Here is a 14,766-nt window from a genome sequence, read left to right as displayed (position 1 = left end):
CGCTGACATGACCCGTGCTTGACATCAACTCAATTTGCGTACAAGTACTCAAGTACGAGTACTTGTTTGTGTACTTGAGTACTTGTTTGTGTGTAGATCATTGCTTCCCTGGCCGAACGAGGTCGACTACCAGATGGTGGATATGGTCGGGGATTCTCGATTGATAATCGGGGATCCGACGAGATTCGTAAGCGGGTTAGGGAGAATTTTCCGGGGTTGTAACACAAAATTGATCACAAGTCGGAAGAGGAAACAGAGAGAGAGAGAGAGAGAGAGAGAGAGACTGAAAGCCCGTAGCAAAAGTAGACCCACCACTACTTCTCGAGACAATTCGACTCATCCAAAAACTTCCCTCAACTTATTTGAGAATTGGACCCCAAGACAATTCGGCTTGGTAGTGGTCATTTTTCATCACCAATGCATTCCATTTTTTATGCTTAATTGGAGATCTTATTTGTCTATCGTTTCAACCATGGTTACCCATTCCTGGTTCCAGATTGGGGGTCGAAAAGGTTTCTAGACGTTATCGGGGCATTTTCGACCGTCACCATATCAAGAGAAACAATAATCGTTGGGAGTCGAGTCGGTGAGACCCATTTTGCAGACACACACGGGGTCGCCGGACTTCGTGCGGGTTCGACCATTCGTATCCGCAACTTATTGTCGGTAAGTCCGTAGCGGCACAGATAGTACCCATCCCTTCACAAGAGCTTGGCCATGCCGATGGCCCGTTTAACTACGGAACCTCACTTGCGGCACAGTATCATTGGTCGAGATCAAACTATCTGACATCTCCGCGCTCTGGTCGGCTCTGGAGTATTGATGATGACAGGAGATCATTTGCGTCGACCATCGTGGGGATCTGCAGCCAGTGTCTCTTCAACAATACTGCACATGATGCTGTCTAATCCCGATAGTCTCCTCCGACAGTATGTACTCAGTGGTACAATATACTGAGTGTACTGAAGTCATTTATCTGAATCATGAGATTGAGAGAGGCATTCTTTTTCCGCGATTGACCTGTCAATCCATCCTAGCCCCATGTTACAGCGGGCACATCGTTCCGTCGATTCGGGTCAGACTTCAGATCATCCTCACTCCAGTATCCACTACTGAGCCCAGAGGAGATCCGGAAATGGGCTAGTCGCAGCACTAAAGCAGATGCATCTCGGCCTTGGCCGTCAATTCCGAGCACAATTCGTCAAACTCATGGGCCTGTTGACGATCTTAGTTTCAGCTCCACCCCGTCACAAACTCCCCCTGCCCGCCCCCCTTTCGAGAAACGTGCATCTCGGATCCTGGACGGTCCATTGGTCGACTGCACAGGATGGTGAAATGAATCGTCATTGGACTGCTATACGAGTCATCCAATCACTGTCCTGGGATGGCACAAGACAGTACTTCCGGAACCCGGACATGGGATGGTCAATCCTTTTGGGCCCAATGTGGACGCCGACGAACCTGCAGCGGTGGGTTGATTGAGTGTCCATGATTACGCTCAGAGCCGCACAGGCTCTGTGATCCGTATTGGTCTTTCAGACTAAGGATCCGTCCGTTACGATAGGGGTCACATGCTCATCTGGATTCTTCTGGCGGGGCCCGACCAGAATCGTTGTCTTGTGCAAATTGATAAGATGCAGTCAGTTATCTATTCCAGTATACAATTGTAGCAAGTATTTTTTTGAGAACCGAACACAAATAAAGGGCGATACAAATGACATCATGCCTACAGACATGGCACACGTAGTTAGAATTGAGGCTGCCAGGTTGGGCGGGTCTATCGTGGCTCAGCTGGTTTGCTGTAGAGTGACAGCCCGGAACGCGGCACAGGAACAGAGACGCTATGATACAAAGTCTGGAGGGCCATCATACAATAGAACTCTATGATTCATATTGGTTATAGTAGGATACTATTATGAAGAACAATGGCTAAGAATGATTGAGTCCTTGAAGTTACCAGGTTCTTGGAACCCAGCATCATGAATTTCATCCTGTAAGGTAAAGGGGGATTTTCGGCGACCGATGGTAAACACCTGGCACTGGCACGGGCACTTGGTAAGAATAACCTATCGTGGTAAGTAAAAACTTCACAGTAGGTATGCACTCTGCAGAGTCGCCAAGCATGCGTGTGCAGGATGCCATACAGACAGTACCTACATCATCATCGTCATTATAATCACGATCCAAACCGAGCGGATGTTTTGCCGACGCTCTTCTCCGAGTGTGCATCAAAGCGTGCGCAGGGCAGGGCAAACCAAGCCCGGTCGGTGAAGATCGTGCCATTGATACCGAACTAGCGCCACATCGCTGGTTGAGCCACACCGAAGTAGCCTATCGTGTGTCATTCGGCGGATCTTCCCGCCTTACCATTGGGAGATCCCTGTGCGTGACGGCCTCTGGGAATTCAACTGAGGCGCAGCCATCTTGTTTTTTCACCGCTCCCTCGAGATCCGGACTCGATGGATGTGGCCCGGGGTTATCCTGGAATTCTGAAACCGTAGGGGGGAAAAGGGCCCAATGCCCGTCTATTCATGCATCTTGATCCTTTCGAAATACGCTAGAACACCATCGACGCTTCCATGCGGATTGCTGAGCAGAGAATCCCTGCCCTTACACTATCTCATTATCGATCATTTTTTGTTGTTGTTGTTGTTGTTGTTGTTATTATTATTATTATTATTATTATCATTATCATTATTAGGCACACATTACAATGGTCTCGTCTCGGTGTTGCCCGAAGATTTGACTTAATACTGTGACCACCAGGAACCGCCAAGCTTCTTGGTAACAGTCTAGATGCGATCGCTATTATCCGTTCAGTACTTACCATCTAGGAGAATTTCTCTGGAGCGCGGTTAAGTGAGTTATTGACGCTCGGAAAATTGGGCATGGCACTGCGGGGCAGGAATCTCAGTCTGCTCTCCCTCCCTCCCTCCCCCCGTCAGCCATCCGAGCCTGAAACATTCCAGAACTCGCTCGCCGCATTCTCTGTACTCCGTACTTCCCGCATCACCTGTCATGTCACTTTGTCATTCTTGCAATAACAGGCCATGCAGATCTGAAACGTAAATCCGACAACTCTGTGGTACACTCCTGAGTCATTTTCAGGAAGCATCATCGCGACGTTGTTCAACACGGATTCTTCGTGTTGAAACGGACCCCTAATCATTTACTTAGTCAACCCCAATTCTACCGGAGTGGACACCTATCATGGATCAAGGATCCATCATGATCATCCATGATGTCTAGTTCCGTTGCCGGATATGGCCGCGGACATCGACACGAGGTGTGACAGCTGCCAACTCGGGCGATTACCCAGCACGTGGCATTGGCGCATGTTAAAGAGTAAAAGAGTGTAACTTAAATGATCCAGCTTTAGAGGGGGCCACGGTGGGATTAGAGGTACCATGCTGACGGATTTCTGTCGACCTCCGTGATTGACCTGGTGGTATCTAGGGAGGGGGCGGAAAATCATCACCTCGCTTCGCCCGTACGTAAAGAGCTTAGTGGCCTCTTCCTCTGGTCGATATTTACCCTGTGATAAGTTTATCCTGAACAATCATCTTAAGAGGCTGAGATATTGTTCGCTCCAGGAGGTTGGTGTCTCAGGTATAGCGGTCTTCTGTAATTCGAGGTGATCTGTCGACGGCGGGGCCAGAGAAAGGGACCCTTAACGAAACAGCCAATCACGGACTGCGATGGGCGAGCGCTCTCTACAGATCCATATAGTACCTAGTAGATTTTGTTACCTACCTATCTTGAAAATGAGAAAGGAAAGGGTGCTTATCCGCCCGGGCCTACTTTCCATGAATCCATTTAGGATATTGTATGCGGCTCATGAATTCAGTCTTCTCATTCTCCGTGGAAGCTTGAGGTAGCTTGTCTTACCATTGAACAACAATAGCATCATGTTGTCAACGTGCAGCATCATCGGCTTCCCAAAATATGCACTACTACCTCGATATACCTTAATCGCATTGGCCTTAATGGAGGGTTGCACAACCACGGCTTGATGGCAAACTACCCCATTCGTCTCGATCGCTGATTGCATACGAAACAAATCAACAGCAGTGTGTCGCATGGAACCTGATTCTTCCTAGCATTGACTCAAATAACTCCGAATACACTGGTCAACTCGAAGTGAGACATCATAGACGAAAAACACAGCCTAGATTACCGCAATATCGCACCAAACCGTACAATCTCTTCCCCCGCTTCATTCACTTGGCTAATATCGCCGGGGAAAAGTCCGGACATCTCGAACCCCCTAATCCGACCGTCCTTGAAAGTTCTCATCTCTTTCACAACGACAGATCAATCCGCGACCATTTGGGATTTGGCCCCCAAATACCGTCACGGTATCAAATTACTACTGCTAATATAGCGGTAATTAGGGGGGGATCATGTCAAAGCCGCAGCAGGGATTCAGGATTATTAATGACGAGCGGAATTCGTCCCGACAACTTGACACGCGGACTCTCTTAAAACAAGCGCCAGAGCGAAAGGCTAGTTTCCTTGGAGTCTTTCACTAGTTGGTGCGACCTACTTCTGTCTAAAGATAGCGTCTCCTACCAGAGGAGACTAGCACTTTTGCCCTTGGGTTTCCGCATACTTTGATTTTTTTTTTGTTGATGTTTGGGGCCCCGGCGCTTACAGCATCCCGCATAATGTTTAGTTCACCCTCTATCCAAGCGCTGGGATGCTGACCCCTGGCATGACAGCGAATCGCCAGTCGGATTGCCACAGAAGGCTTCCAGAACAACTGGCTTGTCGCTCTTGAAACTGACGTGAAACGCCAAAAGGATGGTTCATTTTTAGAAACATGGCTAATTTTGGATCGCTGGCAAGCATGCAGTGGATTACAAGCCTGCCTGTGATTTCGAGATGCTGGCCAGATAATCTGCCCACAAAACAGGATATCACTCACTAGCGACTCGCCTGCCTTTCCAATGGCAAAAGATTTGTCACACGCACGTACACCCTATCCGGGATATCTGGTCCATTGGCGGATGCGGGATATGCACTGATGATCGCTCAATTGCCATGGCGGATCTATCGAATGGAATAGATTAAATAAAGTGACGCTATAGCAACCTGGAGTGGGATTTGACAGCTGCTCAACCAAGGTCTGAGATGTGCGGGCCGTGATGCCATCGATTAGGCTGTTTGCCCCACGTTCCCCTGACTACCCCGATCACCACCCAATTTACTAATCACTATAAACTGGAGTGAAAGAAGCTCCACCATTTTGTTGCTAGCCCAGCCTAAAAGATTGTCTGGGACCACCATAGCTAGTGCTCACTGCTCGGAAGGCCCGGAGCCTACCGCCGGGGGTCCCCTGACGGAACAATTGGCGTATTAAAGCCTGCATTCTGATTACTGTTCTCGAGGATTGATTAAGCCTGCTAGTGCAGTGCACTACTGGGACAATTTAATCTATTTAGATTGTCCGATATTGAGATGGTTCGGTTAGTAATTAGGATTTACAGCTAGTGAGATCATTGGGACTACCTTCATCCGCCTATGAAACGCTCTGATTGGTACGACAATATTCCTAAAAGGGGGAAAGGATAAATTACTGAACCCCAGGCCTGGAGACTACCCACCTACTGATGAGGGATTAGCACAGACTGAGTCGGATAGGGAGGGTGAGTCGGATATCCCTGGACATGATCCGTGCTATAACCTGTCAAGTGTCAAAGATGAAGCGGGGCAAGATCGGGCCTCAACTTGACATTATTACTCTATGAGCTAATCTCAATAGCTATCCTTCATTTTACTGAGTGACTGTGAGAATTGCCCAAATGGGTTGTCCTACCTTCTCTCGCACTCCCAATGTTGTTGCTTAGTGTCCAGGCAGTTGCCCCGTATCTCAGTGGCCTGCGCTCCAGGCTCGAAGGACTCGCCTATAAATTCTCTTCTTGGTAAGATGCCAAACAGATGGTGATATCGCATGATTTCCCCCTGCATTGGATCCGACTCCAGGATCACCCAATCCTCCACATCGCATTTCTTCTGGACCTTGCGGGTATCGCGCTGCCCGTGTTCTGATCGTTGCTGGTCCGTGTTTTGCTCAACGGGAAACTTGTTACTGCCGTTGTGTCCTTGCCAAAGCACGCGAAGAAAGTTGACCGCATGTCTCAGAGCTACTGGTCCCCAGTGGTGCGATTGGGAGGTCTTCCAATACAGGTGCGTACGGTACGGCGCCTAGTGTCCGGCTTGCGTTGACATCACCTGAATCATGCAGCGTCTGGCGATCCTGTTCCCCCTCTCCTTTTCTCCTCCTCTACTCCCCAGCTCCGACCAAGTTGGAACTCCGCACACAACTATTCGAGACATTCATCATGCATTTGAAGCTGTGAGTTACCAGACTACTGTCCCGCGGAGCTTTTCGCGGGGTCCTATCGGTGACCACGGGCTTCATTACCTGCGGCCCGAAGGACCATTCCTGATTGCAGTGACCTAAAAGTCCTGCCGATCATGACAGTGTTACAACTAGGTACCTAGTACTAGTGACTGCACATCATGCACAGACCGGGTTCTGACCAATGACTAACCTCGCCCACGCTTGATCAACCTGTGCCGGCAGATCGACCGCAAGAACACTTAACCGGATCCAGACAGCGGCTTAGCCATCTGTGTCCATCTTGAAAGATAGTCAACGTGCCCTTTTTAGTTGCTCTTCATGGCTTCCTTGTGCAAGGCCAACTCCCCTGAGGCCCTCAAAATCCGGCATGTTGCTTCTACTGGTAGCGGAGAGCGTGGTGTTGGGGACTCGTATGCGCTTCAATGCCATTGTGCCACTTTGCCTGCATCAAATCAGTGTAACACTAACCATGCAATCATTGCCACGCATCGTAAATTAGAGCCCAGGGCAACTCTATTTCGGAATCTAATCATTGGGAATCCGCGCACTAGAAGAGTCGAGTAGGCAAAAGTCTAATCCCCAAAGCCTAGCCACAGGCTATAGGTCTATATTTTTTCCCTAGTCGTGGTACAAAGGAACAGATAAAAACGATTTAGATTGCTCTGAGGTAGGCAAAATCTCCTGTATGTCAGTCATACCGTACGAAACACTTCCCGCCCCCTTGGTCATCCTTATGTGATTCCCTGCCCAGAAGCAAGCTCTCTCCCCCTCTCTCTACCTGCAGGTAGGTCGGATCGTCTAGATCGTCCGTCGCACTGGGAGCTACCAGGGTTTTCTCCAGGCAAATAAGTATTGACTATCTGGCCATTACGACATCCACAGCGAGGACTGATGCTGATCATCCACAAAGCTTGCTTGATGCTGCCTGCTGCTAACTTTGGGAAGGTGCGAGTATTCTCCATTGAGTGCTCGGTCGGGCTCATCTCATAGGTCTTGTATCATTTGACTCGCAGGAGGTAGGACACCACGACCCGCGCCAGACAATTCGTTCCAAGGGCAACGAGTGCAATGATAAGTACTTTGTATCATGAGTACGGAGTACAGCCAGCGACTTCCCAGCGCATACCCTCAGTTACCCGCTCTCTTCCCCTTCCGGACCCATACGAGCTCATAGTCCAACACGCCAACACACTTGGCTCTAATCGTCAAAAATGAGAACGGGTCAATCCACCATTCTTATTGGACATAGGCCGTATACCGTCAGCGACCAACCACGTTTTTGTCTTGTTTTCTTTTTTCTCCCCCCTCACAGGCAGGAAGGTTACCTTTCCTTCCTACCTAACCTTCCCAAGCTTCTCCCTTCGCCCCCTTTCTTGATCGTTTCGTCCTAGGCCATCTCAAGGACACTTGCACCGAAATCCAAGATACGAGGTCGTGTATCACAGTCATACCCGCCTCTGAGGAAGAAGTGAGGAAGGAACCCTTCTGTCCAACCCGCACGACAACATTTCAAGGCCATATCTAGGTAAAGGGAACTAGATCAGTCTCGGCGGGGCGGCACCCAAGTAGGTTCCGTGGTTGTGGTTGGGCGCTCCGATCCCGCGATCAGCAATTACTTTAGAGTATCTGACCTAGATTCGATCCATGGTTAGGGTTCGGGGTTGACAGCAGCCACCCTCCCCCCTCAGTTGTTATCCACATGAAAGGCAATGCGCACAACATGCCATCAGAACTCTCATGGGTTGGTTCCTTTAGTGTGAGATTCTGCAGGGGAGAGGGGAGGGGCAGAAGTACTTAGTACTATACTCACATGGTCATGCATGTCTGCATACATACATCACGATTACGTATTTCTAATTCTAACCGGGTACAGTACGGAGTACCAAGTATGTACATGATCATGTACTCTCAACATCATCATCAGTACCGACTAGACGGGTACAGTACATTTTCTGGTCGCCGGATAACCCATCCCGTGCCTGACGCCCGACGAAGTGTGGCTGAGTCGAAGAGAGGGAAAGCATTCTGGCGCACAGCACTACATACATTACCGTCCTCAAGCCGACGAGAAAATCAAAAAAGCCCTGATCCAGCATAGAACCAGAACCAGAACCATGTGGCGGGCTAGACCGCTAAACAAATACCAATGTGGAGTTCCCCTGAGACCTTCTTATTCTAGCTTACGGTTTCACGGATCTGGCGAACTCCAATGTGGGTTAGGGGACGGGAGATCTCGAGCGCCGGGAGAGGGGGAGCGAGCGAGCGAACGAGCGATTTCTCGGGGCGGTCTTGAGAGGAGTTCAGGACAGAGACGAGTGAGCGCAAAAAGGCACGCACCACCACCGACCGCATGGCAGAGTGAAAAGTTACTCCCTTCCCTTAGCGTCATTTATTTTACATACCCATGAGACGCGGCGGTGTCACCCGGGTGTATTGGACTAAAGTCTAAACCCTTGGGCGTTTTTTTTTTTTCCCCTACTGTGCTTAGTACTTCGTACTTCGTTTGCATCCTGCCTTGTGGAACGAGTGGAACCCCTCTCCCATCATCTCCCACCCCACTTGAACTCTGCTCTTCTTTTCTTTCTTTCCTTTCTTCGGGGCTCTGATTTGGGCATTGGTTTAGAGTCATTCTCTCTGAAAAAGACGAAAAAGTCTGGGCCCAAAAAATAGCCATTTGAGGTTCTTAGGTCCAGCAACGCAGTTACTCGTGATAAGAGCATCCGAACTACTCATACTTGAAGGATCTGCGGTCCGGGGACCCCTCCCTCGCCCTAACCAGCTAACCTACACCATACACCCCACACTGTGTGCACCGCACTGGTTTTCGGCATCCCCGAACAATCATACTTATCCTATGCAAGGAAACAGACGAACCTTCTCTCGATCTCGGGGAGAAGTGGAGAATCATCCTCGATAACGGTGAGCCCAAGGCAAAACGGTTTGCACTTTCGAAGCGAGGGGTATACGAGTTGCATCGTGCTCTTGTCCCGTCTTTTGGAGGGTTCGCGGAGAGGAATTATTGTGTGGGTATTTAGTAGAGGGGGTGATCGTCTCTTCTTGACTTTGGGATCTCATATCGGTCTTTGCCCGTGGCTAGCTATGGAGAATGGTTGGCGGTAGGGGTTTGGATGTATAGAGGGGTAATTTGCATTCAGTACAATGGGTATTCGAGAGTAGCTGACATGGCATTGTTTATTGTCTGGGTGATATTGTTCATGTATGCATGGTACAATATGTATTATGTATATCACTCTCTCGAGATGACATCATAATTATCATCATCGTGTCCGCCAGCTACAAGAAGGGCGAAAAAGCAATATATGGCGAAGAAGAATTCATCAGGGTGTGCTTGTTTTCTTGCTGCATGCTGGGGTGCTGCACCAGGGCCCAGCAAATCTTACAGTACTTCAATCAACAAAGTCAAAACAGAGTCGGCCAGCAGGATCGCCATCCCAGCGATACCGACATTCTGCGTGACGATCAGACCAGAGGAATACCCCATCCGGGGTCTGGGGTGGGTGCAATGCAAGAAAGAGAGAAAGGGAGGGGCTAACTAGCTAATAGCCACCATAGATCTGGACAGCCGATTGATGGATTACTAAGAGCTGATAACAAACAATCGTAGGTTTTAATCCTTCGTCCGTCAATTATTGCCTCCGAAAATTAGGTAGACCCGCTAAACTACTCTAATGTGCTGATGTCGTCTATCGACAACCGGCCGAAAGACAATCACCACATATCAATCAGTGAACCCGCAGGTCCAGGCTCCGAGGTCCGGACCCGAGTTGCCCTTCTCTGCACGGTTTCTCTTTTTGGCCCCGATGTCATGAGGAAATCACGGCCGACTGGATGGGTTGAGTGGGCTTTTTCCGCCCCCTTCTAAAGCCACGCAGCTGTCAATGCCACGAGGTCTTTTAAACTTGGAATAGAGTTTACATGGATGGACTGGCGAATGGGAATATCGAGGAAAAGTGATGGAGAAGAACAAATCATTGATCTTGCTGTGGGTTTTTACTAGGTAAGTATCACACGATCGGGATCTCGACTGGTACAAACAGTTATTTGGAGTGGTCATTGTGTGCAGTACCTACATCCTACCGCATTGATAGGCTGGTGGTGGTGGTTATGAATGCTACGCAACAGAGATCACCAGAAACTGCATTTCCTTTTTCTCTTGGATTATGACAGGGGAGTGCCCGTGTAGCGTGCAAGAAAGGCTTGTTCGCCCCCTACTCTCACGGGGTGTATTCGGGGGGGATTTTCTGGGATTTGTATGGTGTGTTGCCTTTCAGCAATGATGCGCAGGCGAATACAGTTTCAGTGAATATTGAGTATTCTCATCAGAGGATATATCACGAGGAGGTAATCACACTTGACGGGAAATTTCAACTACGGTCTAGCACGGATTTCGAGACCCCCTTAAGCTTGTGATCGAGTGGAGTGCAATCTACCTATCGCTCATGGGTCAAAGCATTGTGCTCCCGAATCGATCTGGGCAGCGGGGCACAAAGCAACGCCGTAGGTATTAGCATCAAGGTTATACACAGAGCCTCATCCAAGACAAGCAGTGGTGCAAAGCACCCCCAGGCGACCACGTCACCCCGGTTGGGGAAGACGTGGCTGGACTGGCCACATACCCCTGCAACAACCGCCCGATTGTCGACGGCAAGGACTTCTGATGGTGATGGTGGTCGTTGCATGCAACGGCAAATGCCGAGCCATACACTGACTGGCGGCATTTACAGACCAGCAGGCAAGTGATTTCCAGGCCTTGCCATTCCCACTGCTGCTGCGTGCAGATATATGCAGGTGCTAGGCATGTATGGATGTATGTACCTGTACATCCTCCGTCTATACACACAGAAAAGGGCAAGTATGTCCACCCCCATTGCACGGCGTACAGCAATCTCGGGCCCGCACGATCTTCAGTGTCCTGGGAAGGGATTCATCGAAATCAGGTAGTAGATCCTCTGGAGATCAAATCCTACACTGCTTACTTACCTCAACGTAGGAGTTGATGAGAGAGCAATCAGGATAAACCTGCCAAGGGGTGGATTCCACTTAGGAAGGATCAATCGCCAACAATAAGTCCGGGCGCATAGCATGGAACCTTTGACTCGCAGATCCAACTCGTCCAATTCTGGGTGACACAAGGCCAAGCTAAGGGTCTCTCTCCCTCCTCGTCCTCCCCCTCCTCTCTCGTAAACGTGCTCTGGGGATGGAAATTCTTAACGCCCCGGCCGCGCCGATAAGGAGGAAAACGAATAATCGGACTTAAGGTCCAATACCCGTCAAGTTACGTTGAGTTCGCAGGGGCTTAACTTCTCGTTCTTAAGGCGTGAACTGGGGAGTGGAGGGAAAGGATGGATGAGCCATACTTGTTAAGGTAAGGTGCACTGAGGTTGTGGGAAGAGGCTGGCTGAGGGAGATTCCAAATGAGTGTTAATGGCGGGCACCCCGTGTTTAGTTCAGTTGCCTTTAGTCGACTGGCTGCACTCAGTACTTGAGTTATTGGCTGGGAGAGGTTGAGGGGTGGATCCCACTGCAACTGCATTCGAGCGCCCTGGGCAGGGATGGAGAATTGCATGGTTCGTACTAGTCGAGGTGGATGGGTGGATGGGTGGATGGGTGGATGGTTCGGCAGCGCCGGATTGGACCTGCATTGATAGGCGCATAGCTTCGTTCCTAGCTGGGTATCGAGTAGGTAATGTGTGTTGTCGGGGTGTCTGTTCATGTATTGCGCATTGCAAGCGGCTTGCATGCAAGCTACTGCATCCGGTTCTCGGGATCATGAACACATCAGTAGAATGAGCGGTGGCTGAGAAAAGTGGCTGAGGGGCGCAGTTGCCAGTTACGAGGTTAAGGATAGACCGAGTTATGGAGGCATTAAACGCAGTACTGAGCTTGAGGTATCTTACAGGAGAATTTAGAGGGGTCTATAATGTCAGACCACATCAACAAAACTGGCAGATTCGACAGATCAGGTCAATCCCAGATCTGCAAGTCTGCCGGATGCCCGTATCCTTGTCGCTGCCAGGTATCACAATGATTGCCATTGGTTTCCCCGAAAAGATCAGAGCTAAGAGTGCTAGAGTATCAACAAGTAGAACTTGTGTGATCTTCATCACACTTCTCGAGGCCAAACAAGGCCAAAGAAGAGTTGCTAGTGACGTCATTGTATATCTTGCTATGCTAACCAACGTGCGACGGCCTCCAAATTGCATAGTGCTCCGAACTGACGAGATGGCTAGAGATACTTACATACTGGCTTTGCTAAAGATCTCTATCCAAGAACCAATATATATGTAATGGCATTGCTCTCTCTCAACGGTCGAGAGCCGTGGTTGACGAAGTCGTCCTGCAATGACAATTGATACATTATATTTATTGGTAGGCTTCAACCTGATATTCTATCACACTGGCATCCAGCCATGGAACATGAGTCCGATTTTTGAATGTACAAGTGAGGCGTCTTGATCTACAATTCGTCTACTCTTGCTATCAATGCCCTTCTGTGCTCAAGGTTCATATTATGAGAATATGAACATCATACTGTTCTCCTACAGGGAGATGGATAAGGTTTGACACTTCCTGGCTGGAAACAACTGTACTCTCCAATCTGCAATCGTGATCTATACATATGCGCCAGCTAAACCCCTTAGAACAATGATCGCACATTTTGGGAATTTTTTTCTTTATACCGTATCTATTCTCTGACAGTCTATATCTGCATTTCCCAACTTCTTTCGGCTAGCCGTTCCTGCCCCGCATTCGTCCGCCAAAGGCATCATGTCATCCCCTCGCGAACTCCGCACCCTGCCCGAATCGCAGCCGCAGCATATTACAACAACGCACATTCGGCATCATGCAACTTGGTATCTCAGAAAGTCTACCTGCTCTAGTGAGCCGACGATTCTCGGCTGCCAAAGAGGCTGGCCATCTCCTCTTTTCTCCAACCCATCTCACAACACTGCATGCGTCGGGGATACCAGTAAACATGCCTCGTGTCTTCAATCCTTCATCCGCATCACTTGCTAACACTTTCAATTCCACAACAGTATCAACTCCGGTACTGTCCAGCGCTGGCAAAGAAGCCAACTAGCACCCCGAAAAGCGAGAAAGCCTCCCCCGGTCCGAAGTTCGATCCCTTCGAAAACCCGTCGCCGGAGCTCTTGATAGCTCAGATCCCCCGCGAGAACCCAACTCATTTCTTAGTCCTCAACAAATTCCCCGTCATCCCTAACCACTTCATCCTCGCCACTACGGCCTGGAAGTCTCAGACGGATATCCTGGAGAAGGACGATCTCGCTGCCGCATACGCATGTGTCAGAGCATGGGCGGAGGAGAGCAGCGATCAGGCGTCCGAGGGGGGCAGGAGGAGGCTGTTCGCATTCTTCAACTCGGGCGACGAGAGCGGCGCAAGTCAACCCCACCGACACCTGCAATTCCTGCCCGTCGAAGCAATGGCGCAGCAGCAGAGCGCCAACGATGACTGGCGACCGCTAATCGATATCGTCTCCTCGCAACCTGCAGCCTCCGGTCCCAACTTGCGACGATTGGACCAAGTTCCCTTTGCGCACTTCGTCCTCCCACTGCCGCCGAATCCCTCGAGTGAAGCTCTCTTTGCAACCTATCTTTGCCTCTACAAAGCGGCAGTAGCAGCAACCGCCGCAGCCACAAACAGCGGCGACCACCACCGCGCCCAGGAGACGTCGTCGACCGGCCCCGCCGCCATCAGCTACAACCTCGCCATGACCGAGTCCACAATGATGATTTGCCCGCGGCGAAGCGAGAGCGCTCACATCCCCATCGAACCCGGCGCCCGTGCGGATGTCGCCGAGGCGGGTGTCGTCGCCCTGAACGGCACCATCCTGGCGGGAACCCTGATGGTCAAGGCCGAGGCCGAATGGAACGAGCTACGCCGCAATCCGCAGTCGTTAGGCAACGTGCTTTCGACGATCGGCTTCCCGCAATCGAACCTACCGGAAGTCTCCTTGCTGTAGTAGCTAGCCCTTTGCCCGAACCTTCCCCCCACGCCCCAAGAGCAAACACCCCCGCAGCACCCACAATCCCCCGACCTGCCACCAACCCCAGCGAAGACAAGACATACATACCAGACATATTTTATCTCGGGATATTCCTTTTTAATCTTTCTTTCTCGGTTGATAGATTCATCGCATAAGCACACGAGGATAGCTGCACATACATACATACATTCACTGCATTCAAGAGTTGCCTTTCGGGGTAGATTTACGGTGTATGCAGCGGACTTGAAGGGACGGGTGAGGTAGTAACCTACCTACCCGGAGTCACGAGATGGGCTCATCTGATTGTGAGAGATGGACGCAGAGTGTAGATATTGGCACCACTACTCAAGTGGCACCACTACTCAAGCGTCG

General features: G+C 50.1%; 4 protein-coding genes across 4 annotated transcripts; 3 read left to right on the top strand and 1 right to left on the bottom strand.

Annotated features, from left to right (window-relative positions):
* The first annotated feature begins 1,003 nt into the window (after positions 1 to 1,003).
* Positions 1,004 to 1,640, top strand: BO97DRAFT_31508 (uncharacterized protein). Its single transcript, XM_025691260.1, has one exon. The coding sequence runs from the start codon at positions 1,162 to 1,164 to the stop codon at positions 1,480 to 1,482; it is 321 nt and encodes a 106-aa protein (XP_025552718.1). The 5' UTR covers positions 1,004 to 1,161; the 3' UTR covers positions 1,483 to 1,640.
* Positions 1,641 to 6,050: 4,410 nt separating this feature from the next.
* Positions 6,051 to 6,918, top strand: BO97DRAFT_442233 (uncharacterized protein). Its single transcript, XM_025698242.1, has 3 exons — positions 6,051 to 6,189; positions 6,248 to 6,777; positions 6,867 to 6,918. Exons 1-2 carry the CDS (start codon positions 6,136 to 6,138, stop codon positions 6,464 to 6,466), a joined length of 273 nt encoding a protein of 90 aa, XP_025552717.1. The 5' UTR covers positions 6,051 to 6,135; the 3' UTR covers positions 6,467 to 6,777; positions 6,867 to 6,918.
* Positions 6,919 to 11,570: 4,652 nt separating this feature from the next.
* Positions 11,571 to 12,290, bottom strand: BO97DRAFT_31471 (uncharacterized protein). Its single transcript, XM_025691255.1, has one exon. The coding sequence runs from the start codon at positions 12,126 to 12,128 to the stop codon at positions 11,685 to 11,687; it is 444 nt and encodes a 147-aa protein (XP_025552716.1). The 5' UTR covers positions 12,129 to 12,290; the 3' UTR covers positions 11,571 to 11,684.
* A 664-nt stretch (positions 12,291 to 12,954) lies between these two features.
* Positions 12,955 to 14,538, top strand: BO97DRAFT_31339 (putative bis(5'-nucleosyl)-tetraphosphatase). Its single transcript, XM_025691242.1, has 2 exons — positions 12,955 to 13,358; positions 13,426 to 14,538. The coding sequence occupies exons 1-2, from the start codon at positions 13,233 to 13,235 to the stop codon at positions 14,368 to 14,370; spliced, it is 1,071 nt and encodes a 356-aa protein (XP_025552715.1). The 5' UTR covers positions 12,955 to 13,232; the 3' UTR covers positions 14,371 to 14,538.
* Positions 14,539 to 14,766: the final 228 nt, after the last annotated feature.

This window comes from Aspergillus homomorphus, assembly GCF_003184865.1.
Source record: "Aspergillus homomorphus CBS 101889 unplaced genomic scaffold BO97scaffold_12, whole genome shotgun sequence".
Classification (NCBI taxonomy): domain Eukaryota; kingdom Fungi; phylum Ascomycota; class Eurotiomycetes; order Eurotiales; family Aspergillaceae; genus Aspergillus; species Aspergillus homomorphus.
Note: the sequence above shows the minus strand (reverse complement) of the source record. Positions and strands in the feature narration are given on the sequence as shown.